General features: G+C 40.4%; 1 protein-coding gene across 2 annotated transcripts in view; it reads right to left on the bottom strand.

Annotated features, from left to right (window-relative positions):
* Nucleotides 1–280: 280 nt before the first annotated feature.
* BRINP1 (BMP/retinoic acid inducible neural specific 1) overlaps nt 281–22,523 on the bottom strand; it is a 201,788-nt gene continuing 179,545 nt past the window's right edge. For both annotated transcript variants that reach the window (XM_012458252.2, XM_064378504.1), the window contains exon 8: nt 281–1,875. In XM_012458252.2, coding sequence (XP_012313675.1) covers nt 735–1,875 — 1,141 coding nt within the window. In that variant the 3' untranslated portion in view covers nt 281–734. The remainder of the gene's footprint in view (nt 1,876–22,523) is intronic.

The following is a 22,523-nucleotide window of genomic DNA, read 5'->3' as shown; positions in this document are numbered from 1 at the left end:
GCATGCCATCCCTCTCTGAGCCTATTTCTCAAACTAAGGAGTTCGATGAGCTGATATCCAAAATTACTTAGTGTCCTGTGACTATGTGAATGTACGCCCTCCTAATCCCACCTACTAGCCAGCTTCTATTAGTTTTAGTGTAATCAGAATGAAAGAAGCCACATGGGTAAGAAAGATGATAGCATTGTCCTTGTATCTCCACCCCTGTGTGAGGAAGAGAGTCAAAAAGAAGAGAAAAGCACACACACACAAGGAATTAAGCATAAAGAGGAAAGAAATCTTAACCGAAGAAATATCTTCTTTATCTATGTCCATTTCCTCCAAAAAGGAAAAATGGCAGTGTCAGTTGTACATTACATATATCTCTCTTTCTCTTTAGTGTTTAATCTATCTTAGCACCTGCACAGCAGAGATCGTTACAATTCATTGCATATGCTTTCTCCCTTCTCCCCCCTCCATACAGCACCTGAGGCCTAAGAAGCAACTCTCTCAAAGCTCCATAAAAGGCTGAGACCCTTCTTCATGACAGAGTATAGAAATAACAAACATGCCCAACGGTTTTATACAGTTGCTAGAACATTTTCGTTTCCAACAAATAATGAAGATTTTTCCTCCTTTTCTTTGAATATTAATTACATTTTACAAATTTTTGTGGGTTTGTTTCGTTCTGTTTTGCTTCATTTTGTTCTGTTGCGTTTGCACAACAGGGAAAGTCCATGGCAAGGAGTCCCGGGTTAGCAGAGTTTGGCTGTCATCTGGTCCGACTGTTTGAGGATCTCCGTGTTGTACAGGTCCAAGGCGTGGTTCACCCTGATGATCTCGCTGTTGGTCAGTTTCAGGCGGTGTTTCAGCATACAGGAGAACAAGTCCAGCTGGGGCTTCCCCGGGGCCACAGGAGGGGCCAGGCGATTAATTCGGTCCCGAATATCCAGCAAGAGGAGCATCACTGACGAAGAGGAATAGAACTGGCCGCCCTGTGTGTAGGACTGGTTGACCTGCTGCACCGCGCTACGCAGGAGGTCCGCGTTGAACCTTAGGCTGTACCCGAACACCTGCACATCCGAGATCTTGATGTAGAACTGCCTCTTGGAGGGATCGGACAGGTCCACGGGGCCCTGGCCGGTCTCATTTCGCAGCAGGGTAGGTAGCCGAGTCCGACTACGTAGGTAAATGTGGACCGTCTCGAAAAACGTTTTCCACCGATTGCCCAGCAAGAGAGTCCAGTTGTAGCACTGGCTGTTTTGGAGACGGATCTTCTCCCAGCGCGGGTAGCCAAATTCCCCGAAGGGCATGTTCCAGCCCTCCGAATGGCTGCCGCTGAAGGGGTTGACATAGACAAAGAACATGGGGTCCAGGCTGCTGTTGCGCATCTGGCAGATGCGCATGGACATGCCGATCACCATGTGGATGAAGTCCATGCGGTTCTTGTTGCTCTTGAGAGTGAGGGACATGCGCTTGCGCCACCGAGGGTCAAAGAAGGTGTCGAGGCGGATCTCGTTGCTGATGAAGGTGGTGTGGACGTAGAGGCGCGAGTCCATCTTCTGCAGCAGGTACTTCAGCTCCAGGTCCTGGAAGTCCAGGTCGGTCTCAAAGCTGATGAACTGCTCGCTCCGCTCCGAGTCCACGTTCTGTGGTTCGCAGCGGCCTCGGTACAGCTTGTAGCCCTTGTTGCAGGAGCCGCAGAGGGAGATGTTGGCCAGGCTGCACATGGCGCAGCTGTTGTTCCCGCCGATCACGCAGGGGATGGGGCGCTGGCACAGCGTGGTGCTGCCGTGGCACACGCAGCTCCGCTGGCTCTCCAGGAAGGTTCCCCAAAACCCGTTCTCATTACAGTAGAGCAGCGACTGGACCCTTGCAAGCCACTGCTGAATTGTCCTGGGAGATAGATAGAGGAAAAATGGAGAAGGTTAACCACCACAGGTGGGTCTGTGAGTTTTACAGTTATCCAACTAATAATGCAAACCGGAGCTGCCCAAAGGATGAAAGGACCGGATGGAGCAGTGACATTTACAGGAAGGGCATCAAATATAAAGGTAAGAACTACACTGTAGCTCTTCGGAATGCCACAAACCAGCTGCATGATATTGTATTTTACCTTTCTAATGCTCAATGTCCTCATCTGCAAAGTGAAGGGGTTGGTGTACCTGTTCCTTGGGGTCCTTCCAGCTCTGTAATTCCATTATACATTATTCCCAAAAAAAGCATGATTCAGGAAATGAAAATGTCTAGACTCAAATACTCCTTCTGGATGACAACATGTTGTAAACAATCAGCAATAAAAAGGACCTAGAGGTTATCTCATTTAACTTAAAACACAGACTCCTCCCATGAGGGTGTATAACATCTAACAACTTCAACGAAAACAAATTATATTTTATCATACTCTAGAAATCATGTAGTGCTTCCCTGTTGATGATCTTATATAATCCTCTTACATTATCCTCTTTTTAGAACATGTTAGAGATGGGTTACTTCCCTGCATTTTTTCAGAACTCCAAACTCTCCATTCAGTTGAATTTCTGTTGCAACCTCTGGGCTCCCTCCCCAGGCCCCCAACACTATAAATGATACCAACATCTCTCCAGATTTCAGCCAGTGAAACATTCTAACGAAGACAGATACTCCATCAGATGAGAAGCAGCATCAGAGGAGGAACAAATATGCAAGGCAGTCAGCTTAGAGGCCTCTCATCTTTCCTTTTTTCTGTGCAAGTCACCTCTTGGCTGTCTTCTATGCTACCAATAATCCCTTACGTGTGTCTAGCACTTTTTACCCTGCACAGGGTATATTCACTCCCATTTTCTCACTGGAGCCTCACAGCAACACCCTAAAAATACCCTGGGACTTGAGGTCTGTCAGAGATAGCTGAAAATCTCCTGGCTCCTCCATCTGCAAGCTAAGGTAATACTGGGCAGTTTTCTTCAACTTCCTAATCATGCCTACCACACAGAGCTATGTGAAGATTATATAAATTTTTATGTGAAGGCTTAGCCCCAAACTTGGTAGTTATTAAGTGCTCAATAAAAGTTAGCTTTTCTTATTCCTGCAAAGGGACCCTCAGCAATATTTTATAGACATGGCAATGAATCTCAGAGGTGACCTGATGGACTCAAAGTCGAACAGTCAGAGAGTAGTCTCCTGGCTCATAGCTGTGGCTTTTTGCATTGTCTGTCAAGTGAGAGTCAAGAGCACCCTTCTTAAGGCTGTTATGTGCTGTGGTGACGATGATGATGCTCTCAGTGGTTCCTGATCTCCATTTTATAAAGCTAGAAACAGAAGCTAATTTGCATCGTACTCTCTGTAGTAGGAAGTGTTAACAATCCATCTATTATTCTGTCACTTCCACTGATGAGGCACAATCCCCAGATCACAAACTCCAAGAGCCTAATTAGGCAGTAAAGCCCAATGTTGAAAAGCATAGGTATTGGCCCAAAAGAGCTGAGTTCAAAGCTGCATTCTATAACCAGGATCAAGTCACTTCATCTCTTTAAGCCACAGTATCCATTATCTAAAATGAGGATATTAAAGCCCATCCTATGCAGCTGGTGAGAGGATTCAGTGAGATAATATATTTAAAGGGCTTAAAAGAGCCTGGCACAGAGCAATTATGAAAAAGGTAATAATAAAAAGTACTCTTATCCCAGAGAATAAGCTCTTCCTTTGAAGGTATTGAGGCACTCTCAGGGATTTCACTATCGCTCTGGAGTTTGAGGAAAACCATTTTGTTATAGCCATTTGAAAATAGATACTGTTGAAATGGCTTCCCAGCATGCTTTGCTTTCAATGAGTTGCTTATCGGCTGGAAGAAAATGGCGGAATAATTAGTGGGCTCCTTGAAACCCTCTCCTTTTTAAATCCACAGAACCACCCAGCCTTGGCGATAAAAACCTCCCTCACATCATCCAAAACATTGTATTGAAACCCCTCGTTTCCCTGTCAGTTTCCCCTCCAGGCTCTTAGGCTTGAGAGGGGAGATCCCTCCTTCTCCCAGCACCTATCCCAGAGCCTGGCTCTATAAACCGCTTGCTGAGTGAATCTAGTTCGCTGAATGAATGCGTAAAGAATATTCATATGTTTCTCGTTAGTTATTTTTTCATTTAAAAAAAGAAAAACAAACTTCTCCCTCTCCCCGTAGGACTGCAGTATTTGTTTTCCATCCCATCCACCCACACAGCTCCAGGCCTCTCCAGTTTCTGCTTCGTGAGACCAATCCTATTACAGCCTGGAGAACAGCAGCAGGCCCAGCCTTCAGGAAACGGAGCTGGAATAATGATGAGCTATGTGGCTCCCACCTCCCAAACCAGAACATTGACTGAATATTGGGTATGAGTCATCTGATATTTCTGTGAGCTGCAGGGGCCCTCCACACGGCCCTGATTGCGTGGTTCCATCTGACGAGAGCGTCATTTCAAAATGCCTCTTTCACATGGCCCACACTTGCCCCTGTCACTCCCTCTCCAAGTGACAGGACAGTACCCCATTTAGAGCTCCTCTGTTCCCATCTGCAAGGCATTCTATAACCCCGTAGAGCGCCCCCTTTCTCGTGTCTCATCATTGGGACCCTTTGTAAGAACCACAGCCCCCACTCCTTGAATCAATGCTTCATTGTGGCTGAACTCTCAGAATCCTCGGTGAGGGAAATAAAAAGATGAAAGTTCCTGGTGATACTGCAATAAGCAACGGGGCTAGTGGCAAATTAGGATTCCAGCCCTGTCGGGCAGGAGGGATTGGGGACAGAGGGCCTCTGAGACACATTTGCGAGCTGCATGGCACCTGCATCTCCTGACCTCAGAATAATCATGAGGTTGTGGGCTGTATCAAAGAAGGCATTAATGATACAGCAAGAGGACTTGGAAAGCAGGTGGTGTTCACGGGGAGCAGGGAGCACGAGGCCGAGGGAAAGAGGAAAGAAGACAGAGAGGAAAGGTGGAGAGTGGGGAAGGGTGATAAGTGGAAAAAAGGACTTGGTGTTGGAGATGGAGAAATATGGAGCAAATGAGCAGGCGGAGGCTATGGAGGAGATACTGGGCAGGGAGGATGAGATGGAATGAAATTAGAGTGGGTAAGACAGAAACAAAGAGATGCAGCCAAGGCATCGTCTATGTTAATGCACAGATTTGGGGAAGGTGGACACTGGATGGGCCATTTGAGGGCGGGCTAGTTGTTCATTCTCCTCCTTTTCTAGAGAGGCCAATTACGGGGACGGTGGGGGCAGAGAGGGAAAGCAATTGTTTCCAGTGAGTCCTGATCCCCGAGGTCAACGAACTTTCTTTTGCTTTTCAATATTTCATTCTGAGATTAGAACCAAAAGAAAGCTCATTTTGTGTGTGTGTTTCTTTTGAATACAAGCAAATTGCAATAATGAGGAAGAAGCCTCAATCAAATCAGTCTACGCCTTCTCCATCGCCAGCCAGTTCTCTGACTAGTTGTCATGGATAGTCATAAACTCTACAAGGTTCAATTGTAGGCAGCGCCCTAAACCAGCCAAAAGCATCAGTGACTTACAACTATGGAGTACTCACTGTACACCAGCATCGTGCTGGAGGCTCTTCATACTGTCTCTCTGAACAGCACATGAAACCACCTCCGTGTTACAGACAAAGAAAAAGGAGTCCTTGAGAAATGAGAGAACTTGTCTGAGATCACAAAGGTATACTCCACATTCAAATACCAAACTTCCTACCTCTGGCATCAGTGCACCTTCTTTTAGGTACCATAATGTAAAATTGTAATGATGAGGTGAGCAATAAGAAGAAAGCAAGAGACAAGAAGAGAAATAAATGGAAATAATGGAAAAATATGGAAAGTTTGAGCTTGTCAAGGGCCTATTATCACATTCCTTGCTTCCTCTGGACCTGCCAGGGTCCCTCTCCTCCACTCACAGATAATTGGGGCTCCAGACAAGTGCATAGGGAGATGCTGGGGATCAGGGATAGGAGGGACTGCAATCTATAAATACCATTTCCCAGGCTAGTTGGTGACAGCCTGCCTCAACCCTGGCAACAGAGAAGCAGCTTAATAGGCTGCTCCAGAGGGGAGGGTCTCACAAAGGCTGACACAGCCCTGCTGAAAGCCAGTCAGTGTGAGGCAGGGAGGAGCAGGTTTTAAAGTGCTATTCTCTGTCCCTAAGGACCCAAAGCATCTTCCATCTGCAGCCAAAGCTGAGATGCAATACATCCAAATCAGCATCTTTCTGTTGGATGGGATTTCAGTTCATTCTGATAGGGGGCTAAGAGGAAGGAGGGAAGGAGGGAAGGAGGAAGGAGGAGAGAGAAGGAAGCTGCACTTTCATTTCTAAACTGGAAAACCCTGGAGCCTGACTGACAGGTACCCAAGCTGGCTCCAAATGAAGCAGTTTGGACCATTAGAAGCAGGGAACCTTCAAGAAGAAACCTTGGAAATGTTCATCTTCCTCATGTTTAGGCCTCAACACAGAGACGGTTGCTGAGGTCAAAAAAATCACTGTTTCTTAAGTGTTTTCTATATCATGGGAGTTACCACTTTATCCTCACATCAGCCCCACGAGATAGGAGTCCCTTGTGATTTTTATCCCACCAATGAGGGCATTGAAGGCCACAGAGAGACTGTGCCTCACCTTGGTCACACAGCATGGGTGTAGCAGAGTAAAGCTCAGGGTTCCTGGGTCCAAATCCAATACTCCCTCAATGCCCATGCTCTGTATTTCCTCCCCTCTAAACCCCCGACTAGAGGAGAAAGAGGCTCTGGACCATGGAAACACCTCAGCTCCCCCCTGCAGACTCTGTCTTTGCCTCAGGCAGGATTTTCTGGCGACCTGACAGGTCTCCTGGTGACACAGTGTGGAGTCGCTCGTCATTTCGAGGACAGTCTCCGCCACCCAGGGCTTCCCATCAGTGCTTTCAAAAGTACACATCTCCCTTTCAGAACCCCCTGGCTGGGGAGCCCAGGCTGGGGTTCCTAAATCAAGCAAACTCCCTGCTGATTTTAATTGGAGGTTTTGCCTAATATGGGAATACAGTGTGGGGCCAGTGGCATTTTAGGGGAGATCATACAAATTGAGTGCCAAGGAGAGAGGGAGAAAAACAGATCTAGGCTAAAATAGCAAGCTATAATCCATAACTCCCATTTGCCTACCAGGAGTGTGTATTTAAAATTGCCGAGGAAATGAAAAAAAAATGAAATTGGAGTTCTGTATTATTCTTTTATTTATGCCCTTTGCTTTTTCCTTGGCATTTATTCGACATTGTAATGGGTGTCTGAGTAATTCTGTGACTCTACAAAATGCGTATTCCACAGACTAAACTGAGAAGACAGTTTTTTTTTTTTTTTTAGAATTCTGATGATGTAGCACATCTCTAGTTGTGTGACAGCACAACTGTTCTTTAGTTGTGCTGTGTACGACTGTGTGTGTGTGTGTAAAGAAGTGGCATTTATAAGAGACGAATACATCAAGTAAATGGTGTCAGAATGCTTAAGGTTCCACTGAAAGGAGCCTCAGAAATGCTATGGATGTGCTAGTATGAATTATAACTGGCCATCAGACCCACTCTGTTCACTATTTTTCCCAGATAAATATTTAGCTTTTAATCATTACGCTGTTTGAGTTTCTGACATTGCTTTAATAACCTGTTTTTCCTTCTCTCAGTTCTTCACGTGGTGTCACAGCCTCATTGAGTAGCTCATAATAATAAGGAAGAAAGACCAAAAGAAAACGTTATGGTCCCTTGTCACGCTGAAACCATTTTCTAATTTTCAGTTGTGCAGTGAAGGTAATAGGCCTGATTGGAGATGGCAGAGGTAGAGGGAAGAAGGACGAAGGAGAAGAGCATCAATGTAAAAAATCCAAAAGGGTCTTTAAAATTAGGTTGTCAGGAGCTTAATTGGGGAGGATCATGAAACAATTTTTGCAATTAGACAGTTCTGTGTCTGGAAGGCGACAGGCAACATCAGCTGCATATTCAAATTCAACATTTTGCTCTGGGGCATGGATGTGCTGAAGACAGGTGAAGGAAGGCGCCTGGAGCCTCTCAAGAGTGACAGAAAGGCTAAAAACAGCAGGGCACTCCCTGGTGGAAGGCTACGAGAATGGTTTATTCTTCCCAGGCAGTAGTCAGGCTGGATAATAACAGCCTCCAACCAAAAAGCTATGAAGTAAGACAGGGATGAACAGGGTCTAATGGGCCTGAAGTACAATAATGGTCATCTAGATCTACGATCTTGGCAGTGAGTAAGGGTGATCATAGGTGAGGGAGTAAGTAAAATAAGTGCTGTGCCCTGCTCTACCACTATTTGACCTTGGATATTTGGTCTTGCAATTCGACCTTAAATAAGTTGCCTGACCTCTTTGACCTTCAGGATTCTTATCTGTCAAATGGGGAAGGTAATATCTACTTTACACTTTGTCTTAAGAGCTAGAATGGAACGTGCAAAGCTCCGGAGAGACTTCCAGCGAAAAGAAGTAATGACTGGCCATTACTAACCATGATTGCAAGGAATAACTGGGCCTTATAAATGTCTCTAGTAAAATTATTCCTCTTGGTTACTAAAACAGCCCAGTTGATTACAGCCTAGTTTCTTCAACTCACTGGTTATTCAGTCTCTGCAGTTCTAATGAATGTTGTCACCATGATACTTGAAAAAGAAAGAGCCAACATGAGTTTTGGAATCCAAAAAAAAAGAAAAAGAAAGAAATTGAGTCATAGCTCTGCTACTCATTATTTAACCTTGAGTTAATGGCTTGTCCTTTCTAAGCTTCAGTTTTCTCAACTACAGAATGGAAATAATAATACAATCCTGGCAAGGCTGTTCTGAGGCTCAGATAAGATGATGTGCATAAAGTTTCTAACATATAGTAGGTACATACTGTCTCTCATACAAACAAACTATGTTTCTCTTGAGCTCACATAGTGAATGATCCCTCTGAAATCAGTAATTATAATTTAAAAACTCAGAGAGGGAAAGAATTCAACAAATGCTGCTGGATCAGTTGAATATCCATATTAAACAAAATAAATCTTGACACTTAGATGGTTTGCGGATCTAAATGAAAAACGTAAAACAACAACAGCAACAAAACAACTTTTAGGAGAAGATGTAGGGGAGCATCCTGATGACAGTAGGCAAAGATTTCTTAGAAGTCTTCACCATAAAAGAAGATAATTCATTTATAGGACTGTACAAATATTAAAACAAATTCATCAAAAGATACCATAGACTGAAAAGACGTCTTTCAATGACAGAATATATTTGTAATACTTTTAGCCCACAAGAGATTGTATTTACAAGACATGCTAAGGTCTGAAAGTTTGTGTATCTTCTTCCTCAAATTTGTATGTTGAAATTTCAATTTCCAAGGTGATGATATTAGAAGGTGGTGCCTTTGGGAGCTAATTAGGTCATGAAAGTGGAGCTCTCATGAATGGAATTAGTGTTCTCATAAATGAGACATAAGAGACTCCTTGTCTCTTCCAACATGTGAAGACACAGGTAGAAGGTGAACCCAACAGCCTTTACCAGACACCAAATCTACCAGTGCCTTGATCTCAGACTTCCCAACATTCAGAGCTGTGAGAAATAAATTTATGTTACTTATGTGCTAGCCAGTCTTTGGCATTTCATTATAGCAGCCTGAACAGACTAAGATAATACATAAACAACTACAAATCAATGAGAAATATTCAGATAACCAAAAGAGAAAATAGGTGAATGATAAGGACAGGCACTCCATCAAAAAGAATATTTGAAAGGCCGATATGTAATGAATCTCCACTTCATTTACTATCAGAAAAAATGCAAATTAAAATTGCAATGATATACTACTCAGCAGGATGGTAAAATAAAATTAGAATATAAAATTAAAAAGAAGGTAAGTGCTAAGTCATCAAGGTTGTGGAACAATAGAAACTCTCCTAGGCTACTGCTAGGAACAAAGCTTCCTTCAACAAATTTAGAAAACTGGAAGTATGTATTAAAGTATCCAGTAAGCTGAACCTATGAATACAGTATACAGTATGTTCTAACAATTCCACACCTAATATGTACCCAACAAAAAGGCATATAGAAGTCCACAATATTATACTATTATAATAGTATAATATTGTAGTACTGCTTGGAATAATGCCAAATTAGACGGATGACCGTCAGCAGTAGAAGAGAATTCTACACATACAATGAAATATTTTTGAGGATGAATGAGCCACAACTATACAAAACAAAAGAAAATGGAGGAATATCTCATAGAAAGATGAAAAGATGAAAGAAGCCAGACACAAAGAGTTCATTTCATATATAAAGCAAAACTGACCTACACTGGATAAAGCAGTGAAAAAAAATAATTCCCTTGGGGAGAAGGTTGATAAGGCTCAGAAAAGAATACCTTGGTTTTTGATCGGGTGGTGGTTATATGTGTGAATTCACTTTGTGAAGAATCATCTTACAGTACATTTATGTTGTTTCCACTTTCTATATGTATGTAAAACTTCAGTAAAACATTTACTGAAAAGACTGTCCTTTGAAACAATCAGAGTGATGCTAATAAGGCAGCAAAACATGACATTTTTATATCACTTTCAAACTTTCTAAAGCTCTTTGGTTTGTTCTCTAATTTTGATTCTCACAATATATCTGTGTCCCAGGCTGGGTTGAGAGAGTATAATTAATTTTATTTTAACGATATGAAAAAAACTGAGGCTCAGAGAAGAGAAATAACTTCCTGATGGTCACTAGTGACTTGTCACATGAAAAGAAAATTTTGAATGACAGAATATATTTTCAATACCTCTAGTCCACAAGAGATTGTATTTATAAGACAGGCTAAGGTCTGAAAGTTTGTGTACCCTCTCCCCCAAATTTGTATGTTGAAATTTCAAATGGGACTGGGACTGAAACTCATCCATGCATGAGTTTGCTGACAGGACGTGGAGGGTGGAGGTAGGGAGGAGAATTTGGTGATGGTTCTGACAGAGGATTAAAAAGAGCTATCCATAGAAATTATTAAGACTTATGTCTATTTTTGACTAAATCCCCTGAGCTTACAGATTCTATTCCAAACAGGAAGCTACTTCCGAGCCACAGGGGAAAAAAAAAAAAAGAATAAACCAAAAACAACAGAAAGGAACTGGAGATGCTTATTTTCTTGCCTTGCGTCAGCCAAGTGAGTCAATTGCCCTACTTGCTACAAACGCAGAATGACAAGCACAGATGAAAATGGAGAGATTCCTACTAGTGTTGTCTTAAACCCAGGACAGCACTTGGAGTGAAGCTCAGCCACTGCCACACATCTCCCTGCCCCTCACCTAGATTGTACACCCTCGGTTGCCATCATTTCAGACCTCATTACCTTTTTTCCTGCCCATAAATAGAAAAAAAAAATCCAAAGATATTCTCAGCTAAAAGCTTCACTGCCACAGTTAGAAAGATACTTGTAAGCACTTGTGATTGACAGCAAAATGCCCTGAGCTAGCTTGACTTCACATGTGGGCTTGTACCTCTTATTTATAGGACAATTTAATACACATTCAGAATAAGTCTTTGTTGCCCACATTGTACCCCCTGCCCCCCACTCCCCACATGCATGCACACAAAAGTCAGTAGTCAGAGACTATCAAAGTAGCAACTTCTCCTGGGGGGAGCTGCCTATGAGTTTATAGTGACAATTCCAGAACCTCAAAGCTAAATAACACTTAGGCAAGGCCTGGTCCATGTGGCAGATGAGAAACAGAGTCCAGAGACATTAAGTAACTTGCTTGTGGTCACACAAGTAGTACCTGAAAGCCCAGAACCAGAATCTTTTCCTTGAGGAAGGAGCTTGCACACTTCCCAAAATGTATGGTGTTAATCTTCCTCCTAGCCTTCTCCAAAGAGACCTACAATGTGTTACCTGGGTGACTGTTCATTGAGTGAGAAAAGGAAATAATAATGCTTTCCAAAGACTTTTGCACACTGGCTCTAATTCCGGGAGATGCAAAATATCACTGTGGTTTGCCAGTCAGAATAAGAGTTTAAGGATGTCAGGTGAGGAATGGAGCTTTAGCTCAGGTCCATCTCACAGTGGGTCCAGTGGATACCTGTGGTAGTTCCTCAGTCCTAGAATTAACTGACATTAATTCCAGGAGATACAAAATATCACTGTGGTCTACCAGTCAGAGTAAGAGTTTACGGATGTCAGGTGAGGAATGGAATTTTAGCTCAGGTCCATGTCACAGTGGGTCCAGTGGATACTTCCTGTGGTAGTTTCTCAGTCCTAAGAATGCACATTGGGGATTATATCATAAATGGAATACTCCCCTCCCTTCCCTTATTTGGTACCCACACTATCTATACACTTCTCCAAATAACAGAATAATAGTATTTTATGGGACATTTGCCCCCATTTAAACCAGCTTTCAAGAAGACCAAAAAAACAATAACAAAAACAATGGCAACACACAACAACAAAATACGCACCTAGACAGAAACATGTAGCAAGGGGCTGAAACCTTAAGATAAATCCACTAAACAACAATCTTGATTCACTGGATTGGAGTTGGGGAGGGATAACATGGGGAGAAATGCCAGATATAGGTGATGGGGAGGAAGGCAGCACATGACACTGCCATGTATGTACCTATGCAACAATCTTGCATGTTCTTCACATGTACCCCAAAACCTAAAATGCAATTAAAAAAATAAAATAAAAATAAAGGACAATCTTGCATCACAAAATATTTCCTCAGGACATCCCTGAAGAGTGTACTCTTCTTTGTACTAAAATGTATCATAGGCTTGTGGTCAGCAAGATGACTGACTAGAGGTGGCTAACACTCATTGCCCGACACAATAAAGGACCAAAACAATGAACAAACAACTACATTTTGACCACAGTGACTAATGGAGAGCACTGAAGTACAGCAGCGGGTGGTGAAAACCCTGCGAGGCACAGAAAAGCAGGATGACTATATAGAGAAGGAAAGAAAACGTCTTGTCCCTGCTACCTCCTCTCCCCAGTCAGGATTAGCTCAGAACCAGGTGAGTCTTCTCCCTGCAGGTAAACATCTTCACGGGCCCTGAGCCCGGTTTAGGGAACTGCCTGGAGTTCGCACAGCTGTACCACTCCAGAAAAGAAGCCCATGTTGTATCCCACCCCCGACCCTTTTAGTCAACCTGCTACTGCATTGTGCCATTTTGAAACCAGAGCTCCTGCTGGAGTGTGTTTTTCTCCAGTGGCCAGTAGCCACTGCCCTTCTCCATCCTGAGGCACTGACATCATTGCACTATCATCAACAAACAGTAGTGAACCATTCCCCAACTAAGCTGCTGCAGTTCCTTACCCACAGGGAACAAGCTGCCTGGGAGTCACTCCATCTCCCCCATTTCATTTGCTGCTTTGCTGTGCTCCTGGCACCTGAGCCTAGGGCACTGCATGGGTTCTGATGCCAGGGTCACAGCCTAGGTTCAGTGGAGCAGCTGTGACCCTGGCACCCAAGTGCCCTACCCCCTGAGGAAGAGAGAGTCTGTCCCAACAGAGAAGCTATGTCTGGGAAGGTGAGTCAGCTGTTTCCCCTTGGTGCCTAAACCAGCCTGCTGCCCCAGCCACAGGGAAATGAAGCTTTGCCCAGGGAACAGCTGCGATTTGGCACCCTGCCCCTCCACAACCAGGTACTCTGGCCCAGGAGAGAAGCTACACCCAAGTCAGGAGAGAAGCCTCACTTTCTGGATGTCTGAATCAACTGGTACCTCGGCCCCAGGAAACTGAAGCTGTGACACATGGGAACAGCCATGACCCCAGTGTCTAAGCCCTGGTGGTGGTCTGTCCCTTGGAGATCAGGTGCTCTAGCCCAGCCGAAAAGCCATGCCCAAGCTGGCAAAGCAGCCTTGCACACTTAGCACCTGAACCAACTAGTCTCAGGTAATTGGAGCTTTGGCCCAGGGAGCAGCCACAACCCTCATGCTTGAGTCCACATGGCACCTTACCCCCAGGGAAGCACCGCCTTGGCTGATCTGTATCACCTTGTCCACTACGTCAAACTGCTGCAGCACCCCACTTCCCTGGATCTGGACCAGCCCTCTGGAGCATGCATTCCTGAGGTGCCCTGCCTCCAATGCATAGTAAAACCAACACTGCACTGCTATTTGAACCTAGAGCCCAAGTCATAGCCATGCCTGGCTATTCTCAGTTCTTGCTTTTATAGTACCCAGCCTCACAGGATTTGGGTAACTGCTACATCCCACCATTCTAGGGTCCAGAGTCACCGCTAAGCAGTACCCTCTTTCCTGATGCCTGAGTTGTCTTTATGCCCTGTTGGCTATACAACCCAAATTGCAATTGTATCCTGCTCCCTAGAGCCTGAGACGCTGGAACACCCCTTCCTTCCTGGAGCCATACCAGTGCTGTGTCCTGACATCCAGGATCAGAGTCACAGTGACATCCCTGCCACCTGGGCCTGAGCTACTGAAGTGCCTTGGAATCACAATGCTATGCTTGGTGGGAGAGCTAAGAAAGCAAACCTGCACCCATGTCACATGGGCCACAGTATTCAACAAGACTCTATTCCTAGGACCCCAGTTCTACTGCCACTCTAAGCACCTGTGCCCTGGAACACAGTGCCACTATGACTGCCTGTTACCTATATTGTACCGAACTCCAAAAGGAATTCCATTCAGCTAAGTCTTTGCACTGTGGGGAAAATGAGAACAGGATCCCTGAAGCCCTTGTTGCCAACAACCTTAACAATCTACCTTGCCAGCACCGCTGCCACAAAGTCTTGTAGACTAGGCTATTAAGGTACTCACAGAAATTGCTGACATTGATTACAACTGAAGAAGTTGCATGAAGGCTACACCAGTGCACCCACCCAGAACCAAAATCAATGCACCCTACCCAGCCAATGCCATAGGACCCACCTGCAGGGGAATGTCTTTTTATATGAGAGCTGCTCCAGAAAACTGTAACTGGTGAGTGTCCACTAAATGCACAGATATAAACACAGGGACACAAGGAACATGAAAAAACAAGGAGACATGACACCACCAAAAGAAAAAATAATTATCCAATAATGAATCCTCCAAAATAGTAATTGTGAATTGCCTAAAAAGGAATTCAAGACAATGATCTTAAAAACCAAAACTCATTGAGATATAAGGGCATATTGACAGCTAATTCAATAAATTTAATAAAACTTCATGATCTGAGAGAAATTCAACAAATAGATATCATAAAAAGAACCAAAGAGAAATCTTAAAGCTGAATAATTCAATGAATGAATTGAAAAACACAACTGAGAGTTTCAATAGCTGACCACATCAAATAAAAGAAAGAAATTCTGAACTTGAAGAGAAGTCTTTTAAAATAACCCAGTAAAGGGAAAATTAAACAATTGAATAAATTAAAAAGAGTGAATAAAGTGTGTGGGACTGTGGGATACCAGTAAGCAAACAAGTACTTACATGATGATAGTATAAGAGGGATAAGAGATGAAGAAAGGCATAGAGAGCTTATTTAACAATATAATTTTGAAACATTTCTCAAGTCTTGGAAGAGATATGAAAACCCACATTCATGAAGTTTATAAGTTCCCAAACAGGTCCAACCCAAAGAAGTCCTCCGCAAGGCACGTTATAATCAAAATATCAAAGACACCATACAAATAATTTTAAAAGGCCAGAAAACAATATGATGATATAGTTGAGGTGCTGAAAGAAAAAATAAAATCTTTCAATCAAGAATATTATACCTAGCAAAGAAATAAAGAGGAAATAAAGTATTTTCCAGAAAAAGAAAAGCTGAGAAATTTCATTGCCACTACATCAACCTAACAAAAAATATTTACAGCCAGGTATAGTGTAAAATAACCAATAATCCCTGAAGACTGTGGAGGCTGAGAGGGGAGGATCACTTGAGGCCAAGAACTTAAGACCAGCCTGGTCAATATAGTGAGACCCCATCTCTACAAAAATTTTAAAAGTAATAATAATAAAAATGATTAGCCAAGCATGGTGATAAGTTCCTGTCATCCTACCAACTTGAGAGGCTGAGGTAGGAGTACCAGTTGAACCCAGGAGTTTGAGGCTGTTATGAGCTATGATCATGCCACTGCACTTCAGCCAGGTCAACAAGTAAGATCCCCATCTTTTAAAAAAAGTAAAATGGGGAGTGATTCAACTGAAAGTAAAAGGATGATAATTACTACCAAGAAAATATATGAAAGCATAAAACTCACTGGTAGAGGTAAATTCATAATTAAATTCATACTATCCCATTACTGTAATGGTGATGTATAAATCTATCAAACCTCTAGTATAAAAGTTAAAATGACAAAAAATTACTGTAGCCACAGTAAGTTCTTAAGTAATGCACAAAAATGAACCAAAATGACTGTAACCATGGTAAGTTCTTAAGGAATGCACAGTATAAAAGATATAAATTGTGGCAACAAAAATGTAAGTAGTTGAGAGGAGGGTAAAGGTCTAGAGTATTTATATGCAACCAAATTTAAGTTTTATCAGCTTAAAATGGTCTATTATAATTATAAAATATTTTATGTAAGCCTCACAGCAACAACAAAGCCAAAAAAAAAAAAAGAAAACCACTACAGAGATACACAAAAGAAACTAAAGATTAGTACTACAGAAAATCACCAAACTACAAATGTAAGCAGGAAAGAAAGAAAAAAAAGATCTACTAAACCACCAGAAAACAATTAACAAATAGCAGGAGTAAATCCTTCCCTATCAATAATAACATTGACTGTAAGTATCCAATCAGAAGACATAAAGTGCTGAGCAGACTTACAAAAGAAAAGATTCAACTATAGGCTATCTATAAGAGATCCATTTTAGCTTAAAGGACACACAACTGAAAGTGAAGGTTGTAAGAAGATATTTCTTGCAAATAGTAGTTAAAAGAGAACAGGGTTTGCTATGTTTACATTAGACAAAATAGACTTCAGGTCAAAATTTCTTTGAAGAGACAAAATTGGTCATTGTATAACAATAAAAGCATCAGCTCATCAAGAGGACATAACAAATATAAATATATATGCACCCAACATTGGAGCACTTAAATGTATAAAGCAAATACTGATGAATCTGAAGGAATAAATAAATATCTATATAATAACAGTAGAGGACTTCAATACCCTGCTGTCAACAACAAATAGATTAAGCAGACAGAAAAATAACCAAAACATACTGGACATGAATTGCACTTTAGACCAAATGAACCTAACAGACATGTATAAAAGATTTCATTCAACATCAGAAGACTACACATTCATTTCTAGAGTACATAGTACATTCTCCAAGATAGATCATATGTTAGGCCACAAAACAAGTTTTAGCAAATTCAATAATATTAAAATTATATCTAGTATTATTTCCAACCACAATGGTATGAAACTAGAAATCAGTAACAAGAGAAATCTTGGAACATTCACAGGTATGTGGAAATAAGACAGAATGCTCCTCAACAACCAATGAGTCAAAGAAGAAATCAAAAGGGAAATTGAAAAATATCTTGAGACAAATAACAGTAGAAACATGACATGTGAAAACCTATGGGATACATCAAAAGAAGTTATCAGAGGGAAGTTTACAGCAATAAATAATAAACAAGAAGAAAGATCTTGAATAAATTAAGGAGTTAGAAAAAGAAGAGCAAACTAAGCCTTAAGTTAGCAGAAGGAAGAAAATAATGATGCTCAGACAGAAATAAATAAAATAAATAACACAAAAATCATGGAAAACAATCAATAAAACCAAGAGTTGGTTCATTGAAAAACTAAACAAACTCAACAAACCCCTAGCTAGAATTAAAAAAAAAAAAGGAAACTCAAATAAAATCAGAAATGAAAGTGGAGATATTATAACAGATGTCTCAGAAATAAAAAGGATCATAAGGGACCATTATGAACAATTATATGCCAACATATTGGATGACATAGAGGAAATGGATAAATTCCTGGAAAATACAACCTATGAAGGTTGAATCAGGAAGAAAAAGAAAACCTGAACAGACCATTAACAAAGAGATTAAAGTGAAGTAGTAATTTAAAACCTTCTAACAAGGAAAAGTCCAGGACCAGATGGATTCATGGCTGAATTCTATCAAATATTCAATAATAATTGTTACCAATACTTCTTAAACTCTTCCAGAAAAACAGAGATAGAGGGAATACTTCCAAACACATTATGAGACTAATATTACCTTGATACCTAAGCCAGACAAAGACACTGCAAAAAAGAAAACTACAGGCCAATGTCTCTAATGAACATTGATGCAAAAATCCTCAATAAAACATCAGCAAGCTGAATTTAACAACACACTTAAAAGATTATTCATCATGACCTAGTGGAATTTATCCCAGGAGCACAAGGCTGGTTTAACATATACAAATCAATAAATGTCGTATGTCACATTAACAGAATAAAAGATTAAAATCATAAGATCACCTCCATTGGTGCAGAAAAAATTATTTGACAAAGTTAAAAATCTTTTCTTGTCAAAACTCGTAAGTTTAGCTATAGAATAAAAGTTTATCAATATAATAAAGGTCATTTATGAAAAACCCACAGCTAACATCATAATGAACAGGAAACAACTGAAAGCTTTTCCACTAACATTTGGTTCAAGGCAAGAATGTCCACTCTTACCACTTCTATTCAATACAGTACTGGAAATACTAGCAAGAGCAACCAGACAATAAAAAGAAATTAAAAAGCAACCAAATCACAAAGGAAGAAAATAAAATCTATTTGCAAGTGTCATCATTCTATATGCAGAAAACCCCAAAGATCCTCCCCACAGAAAAAAACTATTAGAACTAATAAATGAATTAAGTTAAATCATACAAAATTAAGATACAAAAATAAGCAGCATTTCTACACACAAATAACTTAGTTGAAAAGAAATTTTAAAAAGAATCTCATTTACAAAAAAATACTTAGGAATAAATTTGTCAAGGAAGTTAAAGATTTGTACACTGAAAACTATAAAACATTAAAGAAAGGAATTAAAGAAGACACAAATAAATGAAAAGATACTCTGTGTTCATGGATGGGGAAAATCAATATTATCAATATAGTCATATTATTCAAAGCAGTATAATATTTAGCATAATCCCTATAAAAATGTCAATGTCAATCTTCACAGAAATAGAAAAAGCAATCCAAAAAAAAAAATACCAAAAACAAAACCCACATAGCCAAAGCAATACTGAGAAAGAAGAACAAAGTAGGAGGCATCATGCTTCCTGATTTAAAATTATACTACAAAATTATAGTAATCAAAACAATATAGAACTGGCATCAAAAACAGAAACATAGACCAATTCAACAGAACAGAGAGCCCAGAAATAAATCCAATCATAAATAGTGAACTAATTTTCAACAAGGGCACCAAGAGGATACTATGGGAAAAGGATGGTCTCTTCAATACATGGTGATGAGAGGACTAGATTTCCACATGCAGAATAACAAAATTGAAGCCTTATCTTACACCATACGCAAAAATAAATTCAAAATGGATAAAAGTCCTCAGTGGAAGACCTGAAACCTGAAAAATTCCTAGAAGAGAACATAGGTAGAAAGCTCCTCAACAGTGGCCTTAGCAATGATTTTTTTTTTTTTTTTTACATCATACCAAAAGCTCAGGCTACAAAAACAGACAAAAATGAGACCATAGTAAACTAAAAAGCTTCTTCAAACCAAAGGAAATATTAAACTGAAAAAGCAACCTACAGACTGGGAAAAAGTATTTGCAAACCACGTATTTGATAAGAGATTAATATTCAAAATTTATAAAGAACTCTTACAATTCAATAGCAGAAAAACAAATAATCCAATTTAAAAAAAGGACCTGAACAGACATTTCTCCAAAGAAGACATAAAAAATGGCTAACAGGATATGGAAAGGTACTCAACATCATTAATCATCAGAGAAGTGCAAATTAAAACCACTATACAATATCACCTTGCTCCCATAAGGATGGCTATTAGAAAAAAGACAAGAGATAGCAAATGTTGGTGAGCTTGTGAAGAAAAGGAAACCTTTGTATACTGTTGGTGGGAATGTAGATTGGTACAGCCATTATGGAAAATAGTATAGAGGTTCCTAAAGAAATTAAAAATAGAACTACCATACAACACAGAAATCCCTCTACTGGGTGTATTTCCAAAGGAGATGAAATCAGCACAGATAAAGATATCTGCACTCCCATATTAACTGCAGTATTATTTACAATAGTCAAGACATGGAAAGAATCCAAATATCTATCAACAAATAAATGTATAAAGAAAATGTGGTATGCAGTTGTTTCTCAGAATCTATTGGGAACTGTTTCCTCAACTCCCCCAAGATACTAAAGTCTGGTGATGTCCCAGTCTCTTTTATAACATAGTATTTGCATACAACCTACATACATCTTCCTGAAGACTTTAAATCTCTTATAGATTACCTATATTACCTAATGCAATGTAAATACCATGAAATTATTATAATGCTGTATTCTTAAAAATTGTATTATATGAAAAAAAAAAAAAGAAAATGTGATACATATACACCATGGAATACTATACAGCCCTAAAAAGAATGAAACCATGTCCTTTGCAGCAACATGGATGGAACTGGAAGCCATGATGCTAAGCAAATTAATACCAGAACAGAAAACCAAACACTGCATCTTCTCAATAATAATCGGGAGCTAAACATGGAGCACACATGGACATAAATATGGAAAAAACAGACTCTGGGGACTATTAGAGGGTGGAAGGAAAGGAGGAGTGGGTTCAAAACTATCTCTTGGGTACTATGCTTACTACCTGGGTCATGAGATCTGTACTTTAAACCTTAGCATTACACACTATTCCCATGTAACAAATCTGTACATGTATCTCCTGTATCTAAAATAAATGTTAAAATTTTTAAAAATAAAAAAATAAAAAATTGTATTATTTGTATTATTGCGTTGTTATTTTTTTTAATTTTTTTTATCCATAGTTTGTTGAATTCATGGTTGTGGAACCCACAGATATAGAAAGCTGACTATATGCATATATATATATATAATATATACACACACACACACACACACACACACACATACACACACAATAATATTTTTCAGCTTCAAAAGAATGATATCCTACTGTTTGTTACAACATAGATAGATCTACACAACATTATTCTAAGGAAAATAATCCAGACACAGAAATAAAAATATTACATGATTTCACTCAAATGCAGAAGGAAAAAGAGCTCAAATACACAGAGATAGAGAAATAGAGAATGGAAACAGTGGTTACTGTGCTTGTGGTGGGTAGAGGAAATGCAGAAATGTAGGTCAAAGGATACAAAATAGCAGATAAGTAGGATGAAAAAATTTACAGAATTAATACAGTATTGGGGATTGCTGTTAAATAGATTTTAGCTGCTCTTGTAACAAAAAAGTAATGAGGTGAAATGATAGCCATGTTAATCTGCTTCACTATAGTAACCATTTTTCTGTCTATATGTATCTCCTAACAGCATGTTGTAAACCTCAAATATACACAATAAAATTGTTTTCAAAAAATAAAGTGCTTGCAAAATATTTAATGTTTTACACTGGAAAAATGAACAAATGGAAAACCTACTCTATGTATCAGGTGGCCACAAATTCTTTGATATTCTTCGCATAAAAACACGAGGTCTATGTACTCTCCCCTTGAATCTGGAAAGACCCTACCATGGCTTTGGCCAATGTAATAAGGCAGAAGTGATTCACACAGTTTATAGGTGCAGACCTGAAGAGACTGGTAGCTTTCGCCTCCTACCTCTTAGAAAACTTCCTCTTGTACCTCTGAGATCCCTTCTAAGCAATCTGGCCACTCTACTGTAGGACTACACAGAGAGTCCTTGGAAAGGAAGAACTGCCCAGCTGAGGCCAGCCTTCTGGCCATCTCTGCTTCAGACATGTGCAGGAAGCCTTCTGGTAACCTCCAGGCCAGCCTCACTGCCGGCTAAACACCAATAAGTGACTGCAATCAACTTTACATAGAACATAATTGCCCAGCAACTTCCAGCATAAATTCCTGACCCACAGATCATGAGCAAAATATAACAATTGGTATTTTAAGCCCCTAAATTTGCATCAATTTGTTATACAGCAATATATATTCAGAACATTATATTTTATGAGCTCCAAAGAGAACCCAGGTTATCTCTTTTTCATTCTGTGATTAGTGAACTGTGCTACTGTACTAGGGAGCATTCTAAAAATGCCTCTTCTTCCCACTGGTTCCAGGATCTAATCCCCAGGACCTGTGACTGTGGTAAGATAGCACTCTGGTGATTGTGTTCTTTTACAAAACACAGTTGACCTACAGAGGAAGATTATCTTAATGGACCTGATCCAATCAGATGTGTTCCTTTAGAAGCAGAGAGTTTTCTCTGGCTGTTGGCAAAATTCAGAAGTCTGAAATGTGAGAAGGATTCCATGCACCTTTATTCTTTTGAAGATGAAGAAGACCTTGTGCAAGGCCTGGAGAAGGGCCCTAGGCATTCGCAGAGAATCCCGGCCAACAACCAGCAA

Source organism: Aotus nancymaae, unplaced genomic scaffold (genome assembly GCF_030222135.1).
Source record: "Aotus nancymaae isolate 86718 unplaced genomic scaffold, 86718_ANA_hifiasm-v0.15.2.pri h1tg000003l, whole genome shotgun sequence".
Lineage (NCBI taxonomy): Eukaryota > Metazoa > Chordata > Mammalia > Primates > Aotidae > Aotus > Aotus nancymaae.
This window is presented reverse-complemented; position numbering and strand designations above follow the sequence as displayed.